This window comes from Theobroma umbraticum, unplaced genomic scaffold, assembly GCF_002168275.2.
Source record: "Theobroma umbraticum cultivar Fairchild unplaced genomic scaffold, ASM216827v3 scaffold_50.0, whole genome shotgun sequence".
NCBI classification, from domain to species: Eukaryota; Viridiplantae; Streptophyta; class Magnoliopsida; order Malvales; family Malvaceae; genus Theobroma; species Theobroma umbraticum.
This window is the reverse complement of record NW_018397261.1, coordinates 3,771,351-3,796,060: the sequence shown is the minus strand read 5'-3', so window position 1 is coordinate 3,796,060 and position 24,710 is coordinate 3,771,351. Positions and strand designations below refer to the sequence as shown.

The window sequence follows — 24,710 nt, the reverse complement described above, 5'->3', positions numbered from 1 at the left end:
TATATATATATATATATATATATATATATATATATTCCCTCCCACTTAACATAACTTCAATTCCCTCATATAATATCACTTTATTATTGTGGGGTGTAATCAGGTTGATTGACTGAAAATTGAACATTAATGGCTTCATTTTGGTAGTTGTGAACCCCACAAAGTGTTGATTTCCACCGTTTTAATGCCTTAAGAGACTTCAACGGTGTTGCATAAATCTGATTTTAATAAATTTTGTATTAAGTAAGAAGTCAAACTTGTCCAACTCAATTGTTTGAAATAATTTTTATAGTTTTAATGAATTAAAAACGCTTTACTGCTCTTTCCCTGACAATTAGAAATTGGTATTTAGCATACTAGTCTTCTGAAGTAGCAATCAGCTGGCTTTGGCCTACCAAGGGAACAGGTGGCCTTCGTCCTTTTCTAAGAAGTGCTCCAACAAATTGATGAATTGACCTTATGACTCGGTGACAGAAGGGACTCAAAATATATCAAAAGAAGATACCTTACTGACGGTAAACCATACACAAGGTTATACGAATTAGAGATCTCAAATTGAACCATTCAATAGACAATAGGCATCACAAATAGCAGGACAAACTCACATTATTTATCCATGTCTTCACTATAATAGCTAACTTCCAAGGGGAGGTCAGACAGGGATTGAATTGAAGAAAAAGTAGCAGCAGCTAGCTAGCTACTCGATCAAAATTATTGCCATCCATATAGTTGAGATGAGGCCTTTAAAAGTATATTCCAGCTGGGCAAGACATAAGACCAACCAAACATTTAACAATGTCCATGCTTAATGCATGCTGCACCTAAAACATGGTCCTTTTTGCTTTCATAATCTGCACTAGTTTGATAACTCCAAATTAGCTTATTAAGTGGAGAAGCTGAAAGAAGTCAAAACAAATTGAAAAGGATTTATGCTTTAACCATCTAGACTAAGCTTCTTAATACATTCCTTAATAAGGATACGTAGGCTTGATGGAAGGCAAAGGCCGAGAAAGGTGAGAAAGTAATGAAGCAATAGAGCTTACATATGCCCATGTGGGATGGGCGGGCTACCATATTATTGCTAGAAACTTGCCTACAATCGCCTGCATGGGTTCTAGGGATGGGCATTCATGTGCCAACTCTTTCCGTTTATAATGTGTGCTGCAGCAGTACTCCTATACTCAATATCCTACTAATAGTAATAAGAACTCTATATTGCAGCCCAGCACATTAGACCTAACACATAACTGGGATGGATGCAGTTTTAATTGGACCTCTGCCGCACATGATGTTGTTTGTCATATTTTTGGCATTGCACAAAGTGTGTATATATATATATATATATTGCCGCACATGATGTTGTTTGTATAATTTTTGGCATGCCACAAAGCTGTGTATATATATATATATATATATATATATATACACGTTTGAATTTAGCTATGTCAAAGGCATATATTCACTATTTATTAGTCTTTTTCATGTCATAACTGATGGAAAGATATTTCAACACGTCAGTTCATTATTATATAGCATTTAAAAAAATTGGTAAATCTTCTGAAATTTGAGCCAATAACCTCTTAAAGTCTTAAACTTAGTGAGAGCTAGTAGTGCTATTCTGTTGTGACTATCTGGTTCTGAGTTGGAATCAAAATCCCCAGGCAAAAAGGTGGACATCTAGGACGTTTGCACTAAAGACTATTCAACAAGTGCTCCAATTCACTCCCAAGTCCCAAGTCAAAACTGCTTGAATTAAATCTTAGGCCTGTAGAACACCTCGATCGGCATCTTTCCTCTGCTTCTCGAGACAGGGACAACAAAAACGAAAAACATATCAAGACAATTTCGAGTGATCTTGCTCATTGTAATTCATGCTGCAGAACAGGTTATATGATACATAAAACAAGATTACAAACAACTGCAATCATGTTGAAGCAGAAAAAGGGAAATTCAACAAGGACCTCAGCCATGCATGATGCATGTAAGGAGCACAACTGGAGAAATAACACAGTTAAAAACTAAAGGTGCTGCAATCCGGTGAAAGTTGAAGGGAGCTGTGACCTGTAAGGACAAAACCAGAATGCTAGATGCAATCGATATGAACATCCTGTGCAATTGTAGACTGTTCAATTTTTTGTTCCTGACAACTTTGGTCGTTAATTTAACCGGCAATATGTTAAGAAAGGAATGGCCCAGTGTGTAGTAAAAATGAAATAGCAGCAAAGAGAAATGAGAGGGGAATTAGTTCTTTTTCCCAGTTAATATGAACTATTAATTAATCAGTGGAAAGATACAAAATTCCCTTCCTCTTAATATACACCTAGGAACATGGAAAGCAAATCAACTTACATTACACGCGCTCAGTGCTTTAATTATCTCAAACCCTTAAGAGCATAATAACAAAATAAGTATTCTAGAGGGTTTAGTGAATCAAACAGCATAAAAACAAAGCGCTTCGAGATTTGGGACAATTCGGAAATAAGCACTTTGCATTTAGCCAATCAAAGGTGTTTCTTGATGGGCCAATAAACACCATGTTGAATCGAGTTACTTTTGAGGAAGTTTTCCATCCAAAGTGCCACTCAGAATGTTTTCTTTTCCTGTGGCATTTGATGTTCCCCAGACCAACAAACAACAGAACGCAGGCCAAAAGTTAGAAGCCTTGAAATTCATATGAACAGTCAACAATTCAACAGAACCATACTCAAGTGCTTCCAAGAGCATCACCTCCCATAGACTTGCGATTGAGGTAGCGGATTACAGCATCTTCAATCCTAAAAGTTCCAGAAAATAGGAAAAAAGAAAAAAACTGTCAGAAAATGCTTTAAATTAAGAAATAATTACATTTCAATGGTGCTCCAAAGGTAATTAAACACCCCATGGACACCCTACAATTTCCAAGTAAAACAAAAGCAGCAACTATGATCCACTATGCTATGCAGGGCATGGCTCTCCTATACCAACATGGAGAAATTCATAGCTATATCATACTGTATTTTATTCAGAGAAGCCAGAAAGAAAATGCAGCTATGCTAGAAATTTAAACTAGATGCCAAAATAATAGATTATACTGCCTGGGATTAAGGAAGTCCTAGGATTTTCTTCTAAAGATTGGTAATCAATGCTGTTAATAATAAGTGCTCACTGGATGAAAGTACTGATTCGTACAAATGTTTCTTTTTTTCTGCTGGACCAAACAAATCCATTGGCAAGATCTAGCAGAGTGTAACAGGTAATGTTCTGTGACAGATTTATGTCAAATATACACATGGAAACAAACATAGAATGAAAATAAAATAAGTAAAACAAGGTTTACCATGGTTGGTTATAGAATTCAGATCGCCGCTCCTTTTCAGCATTATCACTAGCATCCCCAGCAAAGAGCTTCAGATCCTTACTTTGCGAAGCAATTAAAGCATTAATAAACTCTCCTGGAGACTGGCTGAAACCAAGGAAGAAAGCTCGTCTCCGGTAATGCTCGTGTATTTTCTTTATAGCAGCACAAATTACTTCATTGCAAGCATCAATATCTTTGTTCTTCTCCATGTTTGCTAAGAATGCAGACTTTTCCTTTTCTAATGGAAAAGGCACATCAACTAGGACATCATAACAAGTAGATCCAACAGGGCAGTTCCCTGAAAGCTTGATCCTGTGCTCCAAATGTATAGGCTGTAGAGGCGTTAAATGCTGTGTTATCTTGTGTGGAACCATTATGAATTTCATTTTTTCTTCCCCAAATACCTTCTGAAGAGGGGGATCACATGCAAAGAAGGAGTTGTCTTCATAATTCTGTAACTTCTTACACTTTACATAATGCCAAATTGCAGCCATGACTCTTGGGCGAGTGTCTACTTCAATTCCCAGGACTTCTGCTAGAGCAGGTGAAAGTTTAAATCGTTCAGGCATATAATTCATTTCTAGTCGTATTCTTGCAGTAGATTCCTTGTCACCTTTCCTCTTCACCTCAAAGCCCTCATGAAGGGCCGGCGATCTAGCACTCTCCCACAAAATCACATGGTTATCTGGATAGAGACTTGCGTCCAAGTATATTGTAATTTTCTTGAAGAAAGATGAGAATTTGGGGTATGATTTCTGCACCTTTCCAGCAACAACAGGGTCTTTCCCATCTTCCAATATTCTACCAATGATCTTAAGTGACCATGATGGAGCCTCTGTACTCGTCTTGTCAGGATCTGTTTGTCCCTGATTGGAATAAGTATTGAAGACATATAATCTAAGCGTCTTCTGAACACAAGGAGGATTTTTAAGCGACTGTTGAATGTCGCTCTTCTTTCTTGACAAAGCAGCATCCACCTTAGCCTCAAATTCAAGCAACTGTGTGTATAAAGCACACTCCGGTAACATTGCTGCGACCTTATCAGGTATTTGTCTCTCAGGAACCTTCCGCTTTTTTCTATGAGCAGCAGGGGTTAACTCCATTGTTTTAAACAGAGAAGCCATATTACTATTAGATGAACTAGAATGTTTGGAAGGTGGCTTCTGAGAAGACCGCTTGGCACTTCCAGAGCCAGGGGTGGAAACCACAGGGGAAGGGGTTGCAGTCGCATTACTATTACTGACATTTTGTGATTGCACCTGAGCTTGGAATTGGGAATGGGCAGCTTGAGCTTGAGCTTGAGCATGAGCCTGCACATACTGTGCCTGCGCAAGCACCTGAGCTTGAGGCTCAGACAACTGAAAGTGGCCTGGAAACTGAGGCCCACCTTGTGTTTGAGGTTGTGCCTGAGAAAGAAGTTGGGGTTGATTGTTCATGGGCATCGATTGCGATTGTGCCACATTTCCAGAGTTTGCAAACTGGGATGGAGCCCCAAATGTCTTTGGTAGGTTATTGTTATTCATCGAAAACAGCCAACTATAAACCAAAATATCTCTCAAAAGCTAAACCACACTATTCCACCAAAGCATATTATCCCACACGTAGCCAACCAAAGCCCTGATTTTGACAAAAACAACACCAAAAATAAGATGCTGGGTACACAAAAAGAAAAAGCTTTCGTTCTTGACTGTTCAATATTCACACTCAAATCAACTCAATCTCAGGAAACACAAAACCAATTTAAACCAAAAAACTCAAATCTTGGGCATGAACCAAAACCCTAAAACTAATTCTGAACATGGTCACAAAAACCAACAACCCATTCAAAATTCCTGTGATTATAACTCAATAAAAGCTGGTAAAAAAACTGCAAATTTAAAAACTAAACAAAGCTATGAACATTATGATGATCAACCGAGAAAGACAAAGCTTTCTTACAATGACAAAGAGCTGAGTATTCCGGTCCGGTTCTGCTTTGCTCCCCTGCTCTTTCTTTCTGTCTCAGATCGGGTAAAGGAGCGCCTTTTTTTCCTCTCCCTTCCACTTTTTAAAATCAGAAAAACAAATATTGAATTTTCCTTTCTCACTTTGGTTCAAGGAAAACGGAGCCAAATCAAATCTGCTCTCTCCTTTCTGAACAGTGAACTCTCGCTGTTGAAGTAAACAAGAAGGCCTCTTTTTGTTAGGTGGCAAGTGTTGAGGCCCAATTGAAATAGCCCAAGAAAACAAAACTTGGGCTGGATGAGGGACAAAGATGGAAGCCCAATACGAAAGCGTAAACCCTAAAAGCCATCAATCTTACATGCTAGAAAGTAGAAACCCTAACACGCTCTTTTTCTCTTTGGTAAGGAAGTGCACCCCTTAGCAGCAGAAGCAGCAGCCATGGTATGTCAACCTTCTTCATTTGTAAAGCTCTCTCCATTTCTTCTTGGAAGCAGTTTTTCGTTTCTTGGAAAACAAATTGTTTCCTTTTCCCATTTTTTGTTATTGAATTTTTTTTGTTTTCATCTCCTTTTTATTAGGTGAAGTACTCGAGAGAGCCAGACAACCCGACCAAGTGTAAGCTTTAATTTCGTTTCTTTTGAATACTTATTACTTACGATCTTGTTTAACATTCTGCTTGGTAGCTGAGAAAATGTAGGAAGCCAAAATCCATTACTTCAATAGGATTCTAGACTCTCTTTCTTTCTGCCCTTCGTTTTCATTCATTGAAAGAAATTTGGATCTTGATTGTTGCTTTATTTTATGACTTGTGTTTCAGCCTGCAAAGCTAGGGGCTCTGACCTCCGTGTTCATTTTAAGGTGTGCTGATCTCTTTTCGGTGATTATTTGTCTGTGAATTTCTGGAGCTTTTTAAACGTGCATTTTTGTTTAACCTTTGGATGGTATTAATTAAGCTTCTGAACAGTTTATATGTAAATGACTAAGATTCATACTTTTGCTGAAGTTTGACAATACTCAAATGCCGCTATTTGGATTTACTCGTTACCCAGGATATGGTTTCTACATGTGGCTTATTATACCAATGGGAAGTTATTGTTTTATGAATGATTATTTTCATCCTTTGCTTTTGCTGATTGAACCTGGTTTGTGTGCTTATGCAAAGAAACCTATTAGATGTGTATATGTCTCTTGGTAATGATGGCCTTGGTACTTTAGGATGGCTAAGGTGTTAGTGAGATGACTATTAACAATGATAGCGTCCAATAATTGTGTGAAGTACACGTGCATTAGTGATAAGGTGTTTATACTTAAATCTTCTCCTAAAATGGTTTTGTTACTCCTTTTAACAGAATACTAGGGAAACAGCCTTTGCAATCCGAAAGCTGCCTTTGACAAAGGCTAAAAGGTACTTGGAGGATGTTATGGCCCACAAGCAAGCCATTCCATTCCGGCGCTTCTGTGGTGGAGTTGGGCGAACCGCGCAGGCTAAAAATCGCCATTCTAATGGTCAAGGTCGCTGGCCTGTGAAATCTGCAAAATTCATTCTTGATTTGCTGAAGAATGCCGAGAGCAACGCAGAGGTATATATTAATGAATTTGGCATATAAATTTTGCCACTTTCCTAGCTATTAAACCTGTGCATCTTCTCTCCACTTTTTTCTTAGGTGAAAGGCTTGGATGTAGATTCGCTTTTCATATCTCACATCCAAGTGAATCAAGCACAGAAGCAAAGGCGCCGAACATATCGTGCACATGGAAGAATTAACCGTAAGTGATTTCTTTTACAACCTTTTTTCACTTTGGGGTGTGGTTTTAATTATCTGAATGTGTGCTTAATTGGGACCTTTGTTCTTCTTTGGCAGCTTACATGTCTTCACCATGTCACATTGAACTGATTTTGTCAGAGAAAGAGGAATCTGTCAAAAAAGAGGTAATTGTTTCATGAGAAAATTGTCTTTTAACTTCATTTAAGGTTATTTTGTGTCTGTATTAAGAATCTTCATTAGGTTCATCTGTTGAACACCCTAATATTAGTAGTGTCACATTGCATCTCATACAAAACTGTTTTTGCAGCCTGAGACTCAGTTGGCTCCTAGGAAATCAAAGGGTCAATCTCTACGGAGCGGTGCTTCCTCTTAAACTGCTGAGTGATGGATCATATTCAGAAACGATTGTCTTTTCCTTTCATTGTGTCTGTAATGAGAACATTTTTGTTTCCTTTACTAAGGTGCTCAAGACTCAAGCTTGTCTCTGGAAATACTTGGTTTCTATTTAAATCTTATGTCAAAAGCATTCTGAATCTTGTTGGTTGGGGCTACCTATTTTTTATATGAATTCTTATTTAATGGTGGTTTTGCAGCAGTCTACTATTCTGGCATTGTTTGAATGGAAGGGGACAAGTGATGGAGAGTAGTGCCCTCTCACTTATACTTCTAGACCTTCTAGACCTATTAAATGGGATTCGAGGGGAAAACTTTCGTTTCACTCGATCAAACAAAATGTTTAAGAGGTCTTTTTTCATTTAATTGTCTTCCATCTTAGTTTGCTTACACAGGCATAACTGGTTCAATTTGTGTTTGCTTTAGTACAAATGATGACTGCCCTTTCAAGCTTAGGCAGCTTCTCTGCTGTTGCAAAACAAGGTCGTCCAGAAGCCTTTGTAGCCTTTTGACAAGAACTAAACCAAGTCGTGCTTTGGGAGCTGTAATGCCTGCATGAATCATCTCTGATACTAGTTGACAAGCTGCAAGACTTTAGCTTGATTAATCGTAGTTAGTTTTGAGGCAAATGTTAATATTATCGGCAATGTGCTGTTTTTGGTCCGCTTGCCAAAGCCCTGGTTTCGCCTGATTCTGGTTTACATTGCAGCACAAGTTTCTCGTGGGATTGGAGACTTATCTGACCTTATAAAATGGATGACATAGCATCAAGCTTTGGAGTACCTTTAATCCACAGATCAAATATGCAAAACATGAGGTAGAAAGAAGGCTCCTTGCCTGATGCCTCCATGTAATCCAGTAACATACAAGGAACATCTATATGGTTAATTCCCTGTTGAGGAGACATCATCATCAGTAAGGTGTCAATAGGTTCACTACCTCCCAGTTTATACTGAGTCTGCTTTTTCCATTTATGGATAGACATTAAATTTACTCAAACCATCTCAATACATAATCATGGCCGAATCAAAGAGAATATTGTCTGAAAAGAATAAACTTGGATGAAGTTAGACAATGGGTCCAAGCAAAATCCAGAAAAGAAATTATACAATTGAACATCCTCATGAAGCAATGGATACATGATTTGTCATGGTTAATACAGAACTTGAACCCAAGATGTAACCAAAATATCAAGGTTGTACAGCTTCTAGAAGTTTCTCATACACCTGTCTGGCAGACAAGTCCTCAACCTAATGCAAGAATCAAATGTTAGAAGATTGCCCACAATCTTACAGAAGCAATGCCCAGCACAGATGATTGTTCTTGTAACATGTCTAGTGCACAGTAGTTGGGAAAAGTGATGAACAATAGAGTGAACAAAGAAAAACAAATCAATCAAAGGAGTTTGCCAGGCATGAGTTCAAAGTGAAATTTTACAGACTGCAATGGTCATTCAAAAGTGAGGTGTATACAATATGGCAATGGACGGCAGAAGCTTCTACATTAATTTTCAGCTGCTGGAAAAACTATCTGAAGTTAATATTTCCATCTCCAACGGACGCCAAAAGGGATTATGATAAACATTCATAACAGCAAGTGCCCATAGCATGAGCACACATACACAGGCATAGTAACATACAATAAAGGTGCATGCAATTCAACTTACCACAAGAAGCTTCGATTTGTTATTCCATCCTCTCTGAAGAGTCATCTGGCTCAGTCTCAGACCCAATACCTGAGTTGAAGGCAAAGATGGATTACTTCAACTCAGCATTCTTAAAGTCATTCTATAATATTATGAGCTTAATTCAGTAGTTTCAAATATATATCAAAGAAAACCTTTCCCATGAATTCCAAGAGTTCATTGTTAGCTTCACCACGAGCTGCAGGTGCAGCTACAGTAACTCGCACATCATCTGCATTTACTCCTAGAAAGAATAAAAGGTCAGGACAAAGTTCTACGATCAAGAACAACAAAAAATATCTTCATCCTTCATTATTTTAAGAACTAGAATGTAAAAAGCATCCTATAGGTAACAGATAACATATTATGAAAAGATGGCCTCTGCCTGTTAAGGCAGAAAATATCTACCTCAGCTCTGACAAAACATTTTTGCAAATATTCTAGGTGTCCTAACACAATACCATTTTTTCTTAAAATTTGTTGATTTCGCCATTTCAGCTGATGCTTCATCAAAGGCAGCATGTCCATGGCCTACAAATCACTTAATTTTTTTTCCAGGGTCAGAGTAGTGATTGTCAATTACATTCCCATCCTTGCATAGGCCATAATTTTGACCTCATACAGATTACATCAAACATCTCAGTTAGCACGTATAAATGTCAGGCCCATTTCAGATGCTATGCGTTCAACTTTACATAATTTTGTTGGTACTCATGCCATCCACTTAACTTCATTTCCCTTGCTTCAAACTTAATCTCCCATCTCCACTACTGATTGCATAGGGTGCTTAATCATGGTATAAATGTTGTTAGAATGATAGTGTTCCAATGTGTTTTCCAACTCAATGAGTTCTCGAGAAAACCATCCATGGTTCTTTATATGCGATGGTGCAATAGGATCTTTCTATCAGAGGTCTGAATTGGTCTCTTTGATTAAGCATGAAAAAAAAGGGTCCTCAAACTCATGTAACTGGAAAGAGAACTAAATGACAAGAATTTGGCTAGAAGGTAATATATTCAAGCATTACAAAAAATTTTCAGCAAATATAAGGTGTTGAAAGGAAAGGCATGCATAAAGAATATCAAAAAGGTAATTGAATAAGCCTGTTACTTGTGATTGCTGAACGCTGTGCACGGTCTTCCACCTCTATGGCCACTTGAACAAGTCCCCCCTCTAACTGTGATATGCAAGGTGGCACAGGAGCATCCTACAACATATATAACGAAACCAGTAAAGGGAAGTATTAAGTAGTACAAATATTTATATTAACTGTCACTTGGTGAAAGATATTGTGAATAAAGTCGTTCAGACACAGATGTGTGCTCCAGTCTTTGAAAATAGATATTGGCAAATTCTAAATAACTAAAAGGAATGAAGATCCACATATGATGGATGACAACAACAGTCCACAATCATCATTTCTACCTGTGGGTTCGTTTCTGCAGCAACCGTACTTAGGGCACCATCAACAGCATAAATGAAAGAAGCAGCTTCTAGATCTTCTTCAGCCCGATAGCAAACAAACAGGCCACAACCTATACAGTTCATACGGAATTGCTTCTCCAATTTCCCTTCTCCCCTGAAAGAAGATACCGTGGTTGTAACTTCAAACTTTCATGCAACTGCAGTTTAATTATAAAAGACAAGCAAACATCAGCCGCCCACCCCCCACTCCACCCCCTCTTTTCCAATAGCCAAAAATGAGATTAAAATGTTTCAATAAAAAAAAAGGTAAAAAAAAAATGAATGATGTTAAGGAAGTAAGCAACATAGCATTTAAAAGTATGTTGCGAGGCAAAACACTAGGAACATTGAGGCAACTTGAAATACCTCTTCAACAGAACTTTTCCGGCCTCACTGATATTAAGCCTAGCAAGATGCTTTTTCTTGTCCAACACATATGCTTTGTCAGTCTTTCTCTTGGGCATTTTCTGCAATTGGGTATCTTATGACAAATATATTTCAGTAAGGGAAAAGAACATTTCTAAATTAATCAACCAACTAAAATGGTCAACCTATAAAAAGATCAATCAAATAGTGTATATCTGTTATAAAGCGGAGTTTCACCAAGTTACAAGTACAGCTTTGTTTCTTTCATCTTCTTTTCTCTTTTTCTTTTTTTTTTTTTTGATAAAAATGAAATGCAAGATCTAAAAATACCTATTAGCATTCAATTTCACCAACAAATATCATAATTGTGGTTTGTGCATCAAAGCTGAGGTTTGAACTGCTCCACCAGGATGGAGATGACTTTGTTGAGTTACACACTTCATATCAACTGCAACTTTATGAAATTTGCGGTTGCATTTGAACTTAATTTCATGAATGGACAAGCTTACTACAATCAAATTTTAAAAACTTTTTTTCTAATATTCCATGGATACACCAATTGAACTTGTGGATAACTTGGCCTAAAAGTGGCAAAAAGAGCACGATTGAACATTTTCACCATTATGGAATAGTAATACCTAACCGTGCCACATAAAAGCTTATCCAAAGCATTTGGATCAGCAAGCCAGTAGATAAGGAGAAGGAGAACAAGAACATAAATCAAACTCCAGAGCATATCAAAGATTAATAATCCTGGCATAAACAAGGTGAAAGCATTGATTTTGCAAACCAGGAAAAAAACGGCGTTTAAATGTCTTAATCTAGATCAAACACTCAGCAGCACTTAATTTTCGAATCAATAATGGAGTTAACTCTAAAATCTTTCCCAAATTAGGCGTCGCCTTTGCGAGCGATTGCAAATTTGAAGATTTTATTGAGAGAGAAAGGAGAAGAGAGAGGAACCTGAAATAAGGACGTGGGAACCGCAGTGCTTGCAATAGTAGACGAACAGATCAGAGTCAGGTCCATCTGGGGCTGCGTCCTCGCTAGAGTACGTGTGCGTTGTTCTCTTCGGCATTTTCTTTCCCCCACTCTTCCCCTTCTCCCCTTCTCGCTCGCGACTTGCTCTTTGTTTAGTATACCCAAACAAAGTACTTCCAACGGGATCGAAGGGCGGAGGCAAGCTATAAAATAAGCTGCGTGCTGCTCAGCAAGCTAAGCGGTGTCGTTTAAGAGCTTTGAATGATCACACATTTGTTCCAAGGAAAATACTATCTTAAACGTTTTAATCAAAATTTCAAATATATCTATTAATTTTTGAAATAAATACTTCATTTTAAAAAAATATTTTTGATATATTGATTTAAAGATTATGTAATATTATTAAAAAAAAATTTTACTTTCTATTATTTTAAAAATTATTATTAATTTTTCATTTATTTCAAAAAATAAAAAAACACGGATTGGTGCTTCTTGTACCTATCATGCTCTTAAGGGAGGATAAAAATCTTTTTTAAAAAATTATATAATAATAACATTGTAAATTAATAAAAATATTTTAATTTTTTAATATTTTTATTAATTTTTAAATAAATTATTTATTTTAAAAATTAATAAATCTACATGATTGCTTATTTCCTATATATTCTATTTAATACGTCAAAACATCTATGGGATTGTAATTGCTCATTTTCTCCCCTTTTCCAGCTACTTGAAAGTCATTGTCCGAAGCAATATCTTTGGAATTGCGTTGGTAACCTTCGACATGGATCACCGCCTGCTTTTTAACCGGATGATCGTACGTTGATACTCCGTCCTATCCAATACTACATAAATCTCCTAGCTGTCCACTAGGGAGAATGACAGACAAAACTTCCATGTTTAAGTTATTGTTGTGATTCATAATTTTTATATATTTTTTATCTAAATTCTCATATATTTACATTAAAATTATTAAAATTTTACATAAGAATATTTATACTAAATTTGAAAATTTGAGAGAATATAAATTAGTTCGAATTATGTTTATTTAAGAAACTCAATATTGAATTTTTTTAGTTTGTGTGATATGAATTTTTAGCTTCATGATTTCAAATTGCCAATTCAACTATTAATCTCTTTATCCTTATTCTCATACATTAGGTTCAAATTAATAAAACATTATTTTTATAACAAGCTATACCTTAATAATAATAAGTTCCTTCATGTTGAAATACCATACGCACGATATACAAGAAAATTTAGTATGTAGTGTAAAATTGAGAAAATAAAAAATCAATACCTTCTTGTTTAAATACTTTCTGCCAGAAATACCAGAAAATTTAATTAGTTTAAAATTGAGGTACCATTAAATAAATTTAATATTGATTTTATTTTTTATTTTAATTTATCTGATATGATCTTTTACATTTAATTTCATACATTTGCTTGAAAAGACTAATTTGAACTTGAACATTTTTATTCTAAATCTCATAGATTAATGGTAAAATTAAAACAATGTTATTTTTTTAACATTATGCTGTTAAATGTTTTATGCAAACTACCAAGTTGAGTGCTGGTACTAAATTAACAAAAGAAAACTCATTGGAACCAACAATTGCCACCTTGAGAAATCTCTTATTTGGCAATTACCCAATGGGTTCCTCAATGATCTCAATCTCAATCTCAATCTCACAGTAACTGATATTCCATAGTCAAATCGATCCATTAAGAGAAAAATTGTCTAAGACAGCCATTAAAGAGACATATCCAGCACAAAAATCACATATTAAGTTCTATGGAACAAAAACACAAAACATATAAGCTACATCATAGAAGGCCTCTCCAAAAAACTGCTAGTGCACGCATTCCAAACAGCAATGGACACACATTCTGCGAGTCAAACATTAAGTCACAAGGTGAGATGGCAAACATGGCATAAAATTATTAACATGAAAAGAAAGGGTTTGTACTAACAAAGGATGGAGATTTAAATCACTGCCAACTGAATCAAATCAATTTTTCTTGGTAAATGAAAAATTACACAAAATCTAATTATTATCTTTAAAACCTTTTTATCTTTTCTTGAATAGTGCATCAAATGCAAATATGTATATATAAATAAATAACATATATACAATATATATTAAATGCCAGTATACAAATATTTTTAAAAAATAAATGATATCATATATTAACTTCTTATGACTAAATCATAATTTTAATGCAAAGACATTATAAATAAATTAATTAAAAGTTCAAACAAGGATTTCCTGTAAAGTTAAAAACATAAAATATGGTTACAGAAGGAACAATCACATATGTATAACAATACTTCTTCATATGATATCAATATATATGCAAGTTTGAGTATCTTAATGCCCAGGCCTACTCAAACTTTTTTATTATATATACATATATATAAACATGTACATATATATTTTTAGTATTTTTATAATATATGTGTATCATATAAATAATTTTTAATTTATTACAAAATATTGTTAATGAAAAAGCATGTCATTCAAGCTTGAGCTCAAGCTTAATGGAACTTGTTTTTTACTTCGTTGCAAGGCTGATCAAGCAAGCCTCATTAAATCAATTTCTTTATCTAGTCGAGCATCAGCTAGAAAAATAGAAATCAATTGAGCTCGAGTTGAGCTTTGAGCCACAACTTTCGAAGTCATGCTCAAGCTTTGACTCTTTTAGCTCAACTCATCTTGATTACACCCCTACCACAAGCAATAGGAAAAGAAGCTGAATGGTATCATGGAGAAAGGATAAAAATGTTAGTAAAAAGCTCTTGTGGAGAATGATTAACTTATGTTCTAGCATTCCTTTTAACAAGAAAGTTGTGACAGTTAACAATGCTTTAAAGCTCCTTATCAGGTGGCAAAACCCAAAAAAGAAGGGTAATAAATCTATAATACGGAAACTTACAGATTTTGTTGAAGGCAACAATGTCACAACTTTGAACATACTCATTAGTAGGTTCAGTTGTTAGATGTTCCTCAATGAGAGTGTCAACTGACACCAAATCATCCACAATGGTCATCATAATTTGCAACTTCTTTATTCCGTAACCAACAGGCACAAGTTTAGCTGCCACATGAAAAGAACTTTATGTCAGACGAAATACACTCAATAAGAATCATTCAATTTCAAGATAATTCGAAAACTATCCAAGCCATCCCCAAGTAAAAGGATACAAAATACACACAACAAAACCATATCTGATTAACCACTTACATGCTCCCCAAAGCAGTCCTTCCATCTTAATACTTCTTACTGCTTCCTCAAGTTTCTTCATGTCAGTCTCATCATCCCATGGTTTGACATCCAACAACACTGAAGACTTGCCAGCTGAGAATAAAGAAGGAGAATTCAAATAAGTTAAAATCAGTGATGTAGAGCACGCATGCTAAACCATATTTGATTAAATAGAAAAACAAATAGGAAAGCACTAATCATCGAAGGGCTCACATTCTTTCTTCTTACTAGAGGCCTTCAAGGAAGCTGCACGTTCTTCTGCAGCCTTCTTTTCCTCCTCAGTCTCTTCACCAAACAGATCCACGTCATCATCATCATCATCATCTTCAGCAGCTGCAGCCTGCAAGTTGCATAATATATCCAAGCAACATGCGAATCAGCCAACCATCAAATAGCCCAACTTAATAAATTCAAACAGCATATAAGCAGAGATACTTAATACTTGCCTTTGAATCCTCAGCCGGAGGAGTGGCAACAGCCTCTGCAGGAGCACATCCCTCAACAGTCACACCACACCCTTCTCCAGAAACACCTCTAAAATAACAAATACAGTAGAGTTCTATCACACATTCTACTACCAGATCGATAAACTTATAGTTACACCACAAGTGGGAAAAAAAACTTACGAGATCCTCAAAAGGGCGTCGATGTGGTTGTACCACCGAGAAGTGTTCACGTAGCTGGAGGATGGAGCCCCTGAGAAAGCTACATAGACGGTGATATCATCCTTCGAAGCTTGGTATCTGCAAGGATCAATAAATTAGCGAAGATACCAAATTAACCAAGATCAAACTTCAAAACAGCAAATAAAATAATTAATGGTTTTGAAAAATTACCCAGTAATGTAACTGCGAGTGAGGAGGTACTCATCAAGCTTTTTCAGGCCAGTAGCAGAGCCCAGATCGTAGAATGCGACTGACATAACGAACAAAAAGGTATGCGGCTTGTCTCTGAAATTAACACTATTAAGCAGATAAGTGTCAAAATCAAAGTGAAAAGTGGAATTAAATTACGAAACAACGACTCAAGCTGTAGCTAAATCAGATGGAAATAATCAGTCAATCACGGGTTGGGTATAAAACAATTGAGACTCGAACAGATCCAAATGTAATTAGAAGATAAGATTGGGATGAAGTGAAGGAGATTGAACAAATTTAAATCTATATATTACCAGCGATGGACAGAGGAACTACGCGGGTGCTCTGCTACGGCAGCTACTTGTGTGAAGTATACTTAGCGAGGTCTAGGGTTTTTCAGATTATGGTATTTATAGCATTAGGCGCTGATCGAGTGTTTCGCTACTTATAGAAAGTGTTTGTGCCCTCAGATGTTCCCGCGATTAATATGTTTGTCATCGTAAATATTTTAAGATATAAATATTTATATATATATTTTTTAATTTAAGGCTATTCTGTTTTGCAAAATATTTGTTCATCATTTTTTCCAAAGCCTTAATTTGAGACAAAACAACCCAAAAAATTTTGATTTGAAGATCAGAATATTTGAAGTTGTATATGCCTTAAAACCTATAAATTTTCCTCTTAAAGTAAAGTCTTATTTTTATCAAACTCTTTATTTCTTTAATAATTTAAATTTTTTTCATTAAAAAGAATGTATTGAAAAATAAATTTTGTATTTAATGATGAATATTTCAAATTTGATGATATTGGACAGAACCAAACTCAATTTAGACTGCAGTGAAATATGAGCTGATTGTGCCAGTTCCATCGGAAGTAAACCCGGAAGCTATCGCAGGACAACAAGTCTTAAACGCTTCTCTGCTTAACGGCTTCGAATAAAGAGGATTCTCAAACCTTGTAAGTCTGATGATTCATCTCTCATTATGTTTATTTGGTTTGTACGGCTTTGGTTTCGATGTAACTCACCCGTGAAAGAGCAAAATAATGCCAAAACAGAGTAACACCATGTAATAACTAACTATTCATGTCCACCATTCGTATTTCAACCAAGATAAGGTACTTCTCTTTTGCACGTGTAGTAGCAAATAAGATCCAACAGATATAAATATATGGTAACAAATTCTCGGTAAATGATCTCTTAATTTTTTTTTTGAAAAATTAATGATCTCTTAATTATTTTAATACATTTCTAATTTATATAACCTATTTTACAATACAACACGCCCCCGTATTTCTTTTGCATTAAGCAATCAAAGTCTTCGTGAGTAATTAACAAACAATTCTCCTTCATTTCTAGTTTACCACCAAAAGTATATATCTAAGATCCATTTGATAATCCTATTGAAAGTAAATTTTTTTATGTAAAATATTTTTTAAAAAATTTAATATTTGTTGTTTAGATAAACTGTTAATAATATTTTCGTCATTTATATCATCTCATATACAATGTCAGTTAAATTATAAAAATTTTATAATCTTCAATTTTTCTTATAAATTTGAAAATGAATTTGCTATAAAAAATTCCTTCTAAAATGTAAAGTTGCTTAGTTTGCTTTATAAATTTCATAAATTTCAAACTCTAGTTTAAAGCTACAAAACCCTTGTTTGCTAAAATTATGCATTAGTTTAAAGATAATAATAGAATCCTACTACTTATTGCATTATTTTTCACTTGGCTTTATTTTATATCTCACGAAAATAGTTCAATTATAACTGATGCCCTAACCTCAATTTCCTTAGTTTAACTAAAGCACAACTGTAATATGACAATAACGTAAGATGATTAGTCACTAGAGAACGAAGAAGCATCTAAAAGTAACCCTTCAGAGATCACTATTATAGATCTTTTATTATCTGATTACTGGGCTAGCAACATTGACAATCAAAAGTCTTGAATAATATCAACAACATATTTTTTTTTATTAGAAAAAGAGCAAAGATGCCAAGACAAAAACCTAGGTCCTAATAACTTCTGGGCTTTGAGATCATGTTTTGGTTACAATCCATCTATATAATTAGTCATAGATCACATGAACCAGCAACCAAGCCAAATTGATTAATATCCAAATTATATGGAAAATCGAAGGAAGAAGGTTGAAGGGAAACAAAGATGGCAAGTGGCAAGTGCAACACAAAATGGGAAAAAAAAGAAAACAAGGACCTAGGAGATCTTTGAAGAAAATGAGAAATAGAAGATCTTATGAAAACACCTAGAAGAAAGAGTGAAGAAATGAGAGATTTATTTTCTTATTTGGGGAAGCAAAAGGAGCAGAGCATGCATGGCTATATATTGAGAATAGAAAAAGGCCACCGGATGAAGCTAACCATGTCGTCTATGGAGGAAACCAAGGGTGGTAGAAAGGATGGCAGAGAAGGGACATGGAGTCTTGGTGCATGAGGCTTTTGTTTTTTCAATTGGGAGGAAATTGTCTTACGCCGCTTGAGGGTGTAACACAATTTGCAAGGCCAGCAAGCTTTTTTTCTCATTAATCTGTAAAATATTTTACAAATTGGAAATGTTTTCCAAAAAACATTTTCAGCTAAAACAAACGGACCCCCAATATCAGTTGAAATTACAAAATTCTAGAAAAATGAAACATTGACAATTTAAACAACAAAACTCACTGAGTAAGGGTAGCCCCTAACGATACTGAAATTTTCAAGAGGCTTGCCATGAACAAACTTTTAAAATAGAGAACAAAACTACCACATACTTCACCATTTCCCTATTGGGGCACCTGAGATATGGTTTGCTTCAGTCACAACAGCAAAAGCCAATAAAAGGAAACATTGTTGAGATAGAAAAGGATCATCACCTCCGGCACCAAAAGGGGAATTTGAGATATCACCTCTTTCTTTTCAAGCCTCTTTTCAGCTTCATATATATCCTGGACAAACTTGAGCTTTAAACCAAGAAAATAGCAGCGAGAGAAATATGCAACAAAAAGAATTTGATTTGATACACACCCACTTTAACAACAGTAAGAATATTAAAAATGAGATAGTTATAGATGCATACTTTCTTATCGCAGGTTTAAGCTGTTTTGGTCCAGCCTTTTGCAGTGAATCCAGCAATGATAATTCTATTTTATAGACTTATTTTGCACTTTGTTTGAGAATAAAAATGTTGAAATTCTTTTGTGTTTTTTTAGTCATTTTTATGGTGTTTTTTTATCTTTTTATTAATTAATTTAATACATATTTGAAGATTTTTGAGTTCTTTTAGTTATTTTCAATATAAAAGCCATTTTTTAATCCTCTATTGAATTAGTCATTTGTTATTGAAAATGTGCAAGCACGTGAGGTTTAAATGGCAAGAACCGTGAAAGATGCATAAGAAGATTTCTGATCATGTTGCAGTAATTTGAACATAACTAGAGCTACAAAAATCCGATCGACGAGATTCTTGAAGCACCGGAAAGTTAAAAGGAAAGGCAACAATTATGATGTTTAGCACTTTACCCAACTCTGATTGGATTGTGATCAAAATAGTGTTAAAAGTTGAAGGATTGTTGCAAATTGCACAATAGCCAAGCAGAGAAAGGCAGCGCCACAGCCTCCGGGGTACCTAGCACAACCAAAAAGGGTCAACGCTGCAGTGCCAACTAGGAATGCATAAATGTAAATCGAGTCGAAAAATCGAACCAAATCGAAGTAAGTTTGATTTTTTCGATTCGGTTAATTCAGTTCTTTAGATAGTTTGGTTATTAGAGTTAATTCGATTTGGTTCGGTTAGGAATTTTTCTAACCAAACTAAGTAGGGTATAATAAGATTTTTTCATGAAAAATAAATTATAAACTATTATTGTTGCTTTTATCCATGTTTTTTAATTATTTGTTGTTTGTATGAGTATTCTTCTTATTTATTTTAATGGTTTATCATCATTGTTAATATTTTTGTAGTATTGATTTATAAAAAAAATACAATATAAATAAATATCTAAAAAAAGATATTTCTCAAGTTCGGTTTTCAGAAACCTAACAAAATTAACCGAATTAATTCAGTTTCAATAAGTTCAGTTATTTGTGAAATTCAATTCAGTTTTGATTATTTTTAAATATGAGTTCGGTTAGTTCAATTATTAAATAATCAAAACCAAACTAATCGAAATAATTGTTTGCTCTACCTTAATGCATACACATGCATACAAAATCTGAACCTTTCAATTTTTACATTAGAAGGCTATAATTATGGGTATAAAATGGGGCTTTTTGGCTTTGAAATAGGGAAAAAAAAGGGAGGAAATCTTTGAAGATTAAGCTTCTAAAAGTTACACCAAGTACTTTCTCTCACTATATTTGATTTTCTCTCTCTATCTTCTTTTGTAAGAAAGCTTTATTTTTCAAAGATGTTGAGTTTTATAATGGATATGTTGAGCTAGATTTCTGTTTTTAAGGTTATGGTGGATATCAGCATGTAGTTTGGATATGTTTCTTCTTGATCCATACCATCCAACTACAACGAAAACCACAAGCAATCAAGATATGTAAAAGAAGCCCTTCTATTATCTGAGAAGCTCTTCAATAAGTTCTTAAGAAAATCCATGACCTTAAGATTAGGAATGGAGGAGGTAGAGGGAGAGAGAGAAGCTGATCTTTTCCCATCAAAGGGAATCGATGCAATGGCATACTCAAAGCAGTGTGAAAACAGATCGCTATTTAACTTCCCCTGTTGCCTGGAATTTGCAGTCCTAACTCCCCCTTTCGACCTTTTACTGCAAGAGAAGCCACCTAGCAATCACAGATAAATAAACTGAAATATATAATTTCTTTAGCTTCTTCAAAGGCTAGGCATTTGTAATAAACACAACAATGCTCTAAGTATACTCGTGAAAAAACTTGTAACACAGCAAATTCTCATACTGTATCAAACTTCCAACTAGCATGTAAAGTTCATGTAGAGTTTTCAAGAAGAAAACAAATTGCTGGGTTTTAAGTAACCAATCTAATGTAGTATTAGAAATTAACCTGAAGTCAAACGAATTGTTGGTGAGCTAAATAAAAAAGGGCAAATTTAGAACATTTAACCTACCAACACTTTCTTTTTGGTACGTGTGGACAAAGCCAGGGTATAACAGGAGGAAGTTAAAACTTGACTTTAACCCTCCATTGGAGAGAGAACGACCATTAGGACGAGCCTGGGTTGTAAAAAGTGAAAAGAAAAGCTAATTTCTACCAGGAAAAATGACAGAACTCAGCCAAGGAACTATGAAAATGAACATACATATGGAGACTCTGCAGCCCAAAAGCATCCCAGCAAAAATTACTGACACGTACCAGCATAACATCAATCTAACCTGTAAAACAAATCACCAATGCATCCGAGGCCAAGACTACAGCACCAAACCACCGATCTTAACCTGATCACATATACCCTTTCCCGTATAATTACATAAATTAATGAAAGAACACTACCCACTACCATTTACGAGCCAAAAATAAAAGGTCATAAAGATCTTGACGCTTAAAGTTCCTAAGTTGAAGAGATGGGGAAGAAGAAATAATAAGCAAAATATTGTTAGTAAACAGCCGTCTTCTTCAATACCTTCCTTACCTTTACCCTTTATTTCACATATTCCTAAATATGTGGTAAATTTAACAAACATGCTACGTTTAAGTTTTTTTTCCTTTGTCAAAACGTACAATTTTAGAAAAGGGATATCTAAACTTAATTCTTTGAATTATAAGATATATATATTATTTATTTGTAGAATTTTTAAATTCTACTAACCAAGTTGAATATTATCGCATATGTTATTAATTTATATTTTTAAAATTTTGAATAAATTAATATAATAATTATATATATTACAAAATCTTACCTACATTTACGAAGTCCGTATATCGAATAATAATTTTCAAAAATAAATAGTTAAGTGATAAGTTTAAGTTGTTAACGTCATTTAATTCCAAACCATGCGAAAATTAGAATTTTAACATGCACATACATATTTATTTACACTTGCATTTGTAAATTACGTTGTCTAGGTTTGACTTGTAAACTTCTTTAGTCTCCAACTAAAACATGCATTTCCTCCCGATGTGAGTAGGAAGATTGAATATCTTTCTTACATTTAGTATTATCATCATTATTCATTAACACTAAAAACATAGATCAGTGGTAGGCGCCCATGCGAAGAAATTCAACCCATATGGTCCACGTTGTTGATTGCAAGATTTAGCAGCCTTGGGTATGAGTTGGGTTTTAGTTTAGTGCATTGCAGGACCAGAGGCATAGACCCAACAAAATAATAATAATAAAAAGAAAGTCTCCTATGACTTCAGTTGACTGCATAATGCAGGGCCCCAAATAATTAACTGGAAAAGTTGCAGACAGTGTCCAGAACAGGTCACTTGTAAGATAAATTTGTCATTAACACATTGTCGAATTAGCTATGATTGTTGATGCCTGATAATTGTAAAGCGACCTAACAATTCATTCAGCAATCTTTGGTATTGGATCTCAAGAGGCTCCTGTTTTTGTCCCTAATAAAGTAACAGTACTAACATTTGACACTGCATCACAGCTCCATCTGCTGCCATTATTTGATAGCCCCAGTGTTGACAATATTTTATGTTGATATATATGTGGACACTGCGCTTTTCCTTTTTAGCTACACAAGGACAGTGAACTCTTGGGGCAAACAAACTTCTTTTTTTTAAAAAAAAAAAATCAGGTAAGAAATTTAACTTGAAAAACTCAAATTTTAATAAATAATTTTGTTTATTACGTCAATTATAAGTTGTAATTTCCTCTCATTTAATAAATACTTGGACAGCAACTTTCACTTGCAAGTTCCACCACCCGTCCTCAAAAAGGGACGCCGAAGTTTCACACGTGCAGGGTAGAAATGACGACGGGACTCCCCACGTGCGCACTGCGACGAATGAAACTCCGAAAATTGCACGGTGAACTTAGAGACTCTCTCCGACCGTAACGGCGGTAATGACAGAAGAGTTTCAACTAATTCCATGCATGAAGACACGCAGATACCTGAATAGAACTTTCACACGAATCCCATTTCTCAAACACGGATCTCCAAATGTTTTGGCTTTTTCTTGTTCTAACTTACTCAATGTCCCTCTTTCCCCCTTTTTACTTTTGTTTCTGCACCCATTAAAAGACATACGTTTTTGGAAACCTCTGTTGAATTCTTTTTTTTGTAAAATATTTTATTAAATAATTTAATTTTTTTTGTTATTTGAAGAAATTATCAAAAACATTTTTTATCCTGAGTTGCCTTCAATTTTTTTTATTTTAATAATTTTTATTATAATATTATAAAATATCAACATTCATCAATTAGGTAAGATATTTAAAATATTATTTATAAATAATATTTAATTTAATTAATTTATTTATTTATAATCATATTATTACATTGGTTAGTTTGTTAAGTGAATAAATCATAAATTGAAAATTAAAAAATTTCGAAGAGTACTTGCATTGTGTAAGAGATTTGTGAAATTTTATAAATATTTGATTTTAAAAATTTTATACATAAATTTAAAATAGCAGAAGACATAATTAATTAAAAATTAAAATTAAGCTATTTTCGTTATTTTAAGTTATTTCAATATTTGTATCTTATGTGTAATGTTTGTTGAGTTTATAATCACTTGAGAAAGTTAATTAACAAAGATAATCAGTTTCGAAAGTAAGAAATTCAGCTCTATTAATTTGATTTGTATGAATTTCATGACAATGAAGATAATAGGAATAAATTTTTTATTCTTTTAAAGCTTGTTTAGAGTAACATTCTTTTTTTTTTTGGTTTTCACTCCTTTTTTACTATTTGTTTTGCGATTTCAAAGTAGGAAAATAAATAAAAATAAATAACTGAAAGAAGAACAAAAATTCTAAAAAGAAAGGAAGTAAAAAAAAGTAAAGTAAGGAAAGGGAGGGACAAGGGCAAGAAAACATGAGATTTTGGTTGGGTGAAGTGGTGGTTGTTTTTAAAGAGAAGTCTTGAAAATTGATTGAGAAGAAAATGGAAAAATAAAATCGATTAAACTATTTCATTAAAATTGGAAAATATGAGTGATTGTGAGACACAGATAATGGTGATATATTGTTAAAAAAATAATAAATGAAATACTCGAATCTTATAATTATTTAAATATTTTTTAAATTTATTATCTTTACTCGAATCCTAATACATATCCATTATTCAATAATTATCTAAACTCATTTAAAAACTCAATTATATAAAAAAAATTTTAAAATGCTCTTCATGAATATCCTAACCCAAATCCATACTCGTATCTATATATAATAATATTTTCATCCATATTTCATATAATTTATTAATAATTAAATTTATAAAAGTACACAAACATCAAATTTTAAATTAAATAATAAAAAATAAACATCTCAAATATCAACATAAATAATTAAAAACAAATATTCAAACAACAACTTAAACATTACAAATTTAATTAACTATATGGGTTTACCCATAAAATTTTAAAAAAAAACTAGATTCTAAAACTATTCTAATGTCATAATTTCTTTTTAAGTATATATTTTATAAGTTTATATAGATAAAAGTATATATATTAATATTAATAATTTTATAAGTTATAAT

The 24,710-nt window shown here is 34.0% G+C and overlaps 5 protein-coding genes across 9 annotated transcripts; 1 reads left to right on the top strand and 4 right to left on the bottom strand.

Moving 5' to 3' along the window:
• Positions 1-2,230: 2,230 nt before the first annotated feature.
• Positions 2,231-5,477, bottom strand: LOC110418655 (SWI/SNF complex component SNF12 homolog). 2 transcript variants are annotated; one of them, XM_021431438.1, is made up of 4 exons: positions 5,276-5,477; positions 3,317-4,954; positions 2,728-2,774; positions 2,231-2,600 (listed from the first exon to the last, which is right to left on the bottom strand). In XM_021431438.1, the coding sequence occupies exons 2-4, from the start codon at positions 4,858-4,860 to the stop codon at positions 2,548-2,550; spliced, it is 1,644 nt and encodes a 547-aa protein (XP_021287113.1). In that variant the 5' UTR covers positions 4,861-4,954; positions 5,276-5,477; the 3' UTR covers positions 2,231-2,547. The 2 variants fall into 2 exon arrangements, with proteins under 2 accessions (XP_021287113.1, XP_089639889.1); XM_089783763.1 differs by having other exon boundaries at positions 2,231-2,774.
• Positions 5,478-5,639: 162 nt separating this feature from the next.
• Positions 5,640-7,580, top strand: LOC110418261 (large ribosomal subunit protein uL22y-like). 2 transcript variants are annotated; one of them, XM_021430936.2, is made up of 7 exons: positions 5,640-5,722; positions 5,860-5,896; positions 6,099-6,139; positions 6,631-6,861; positions 6,946-7,048; positions 7,144-7,211; positions 7,355-7,580. In XM_021430936.2, the coding sequence occupies exons 1-7, from the start codon at positions 5,720-5,722 to the stop codon at positions 7,418-7,420; spliced, it is 549 nt and encodes a 182-aa protein (XP_021286611.1). In that variant the 5' UTR covers positions 5,640-5,719; the 3' UTR covers positions 7,421-7,580. The 2 variants fall into 2 exon arrangements, with proteins under 2 accessions (XP_021286611.1, XP_089639990.1); XM_089783864.1 differs by lacking the exon at positions 6,099-6,139 and having other exon boundaries at positions 5,677-5,722.
• Positions 7,581-8,367: 787 nt separating this feature from the next.
• Positions 8,368-12,107, bottom strand: LOC110418260 (UPF0235 protein At5g63440). 2 transcript variants are annotated; one of them, XM_021430934.1, is made up of 7 exons: positions 11,918-12,107; positions 10,955-11,069; positions 10,550-10,703; positions 10,235-10,331; positions 9,280-9,368; positions 9,107-9,175; positions 8,368-8,690 (listed from the first exon to the last, which is right to left on the bottom strand). In XM_021430934.1, exons 1-7 carry the CDS (start codon positions 12,030-12,032, stop codon positions 8,631-8,633), a joined length of 699 nt encoding a protein of 232 aa, XP_021286609.1. In that variant the 5' UTR covers positions 12,033-12,107; the 3' UTR covers positions 8,368-8,630. The 2 variants fall into 2 exon arrangements, with proteins under 2 accessions (XP_021286609.1, XP_021286610.1); XM_021430935.1 differs by having other exon boundaries at positions 10,955-11,055.
• A 1,505-nt stretch (positions 12,108-13,612) lies between these two features.
• Positions 13,613-16,514, bottom strand: LOC110417971 (elongation factor 1-delta-like). 2 transcript variants are annotated; one of them, XM_021430583.1, is made up of 8 exons: positions 16,374-16,514; positions 16,039-16,164; positions 15,829-15,945; positions 15,649-15,736; positions 15,416-15,542; positions 15,182-15,295; positions 14,873-15,034; positions 13,613-13,825 (listed from the first exon to the last, which is right to left on the bottom strand). In XM_021430583.1, coding segments are annotated over exons 2-8 (696 nt in total). In that variant the 5' UTR covers positions 16,125-16,164; positions 16,374-16,514; the 3' UTR covers positions 13,613-13,823. The 2 variants fall into 2 exon arrangements, with proteins under 2 accessions (XP_021286258.1, XP_021286259.1); XM_021430584.1 differs by having other exon boundaries at positions 16,039-16,152.
• Positions 16,515-18,553: 2,039 nt separating this feature from the next.
• On the bottom strand, positions 18,554-21,547 carry LOC149527098 (Cysteine proteinases superfamily protein). The gene is given in 9 exon segments (XM_089783780.1): positions 18,554-18,613; positions 18,748-18,785; positions 18,788-18,860; positions 18,939-19,019; positions 19,138-19,205; positions 19,957-19,977; positions 20,572-20,653; positions 20,750-20,853; positions 21,538-21,547. Coding segments are annotated over 9 exon segments (537 nt in total).
• Between the last annotated feature and the right edge of the window lie 3,163 nt (positions 21,548-24,710).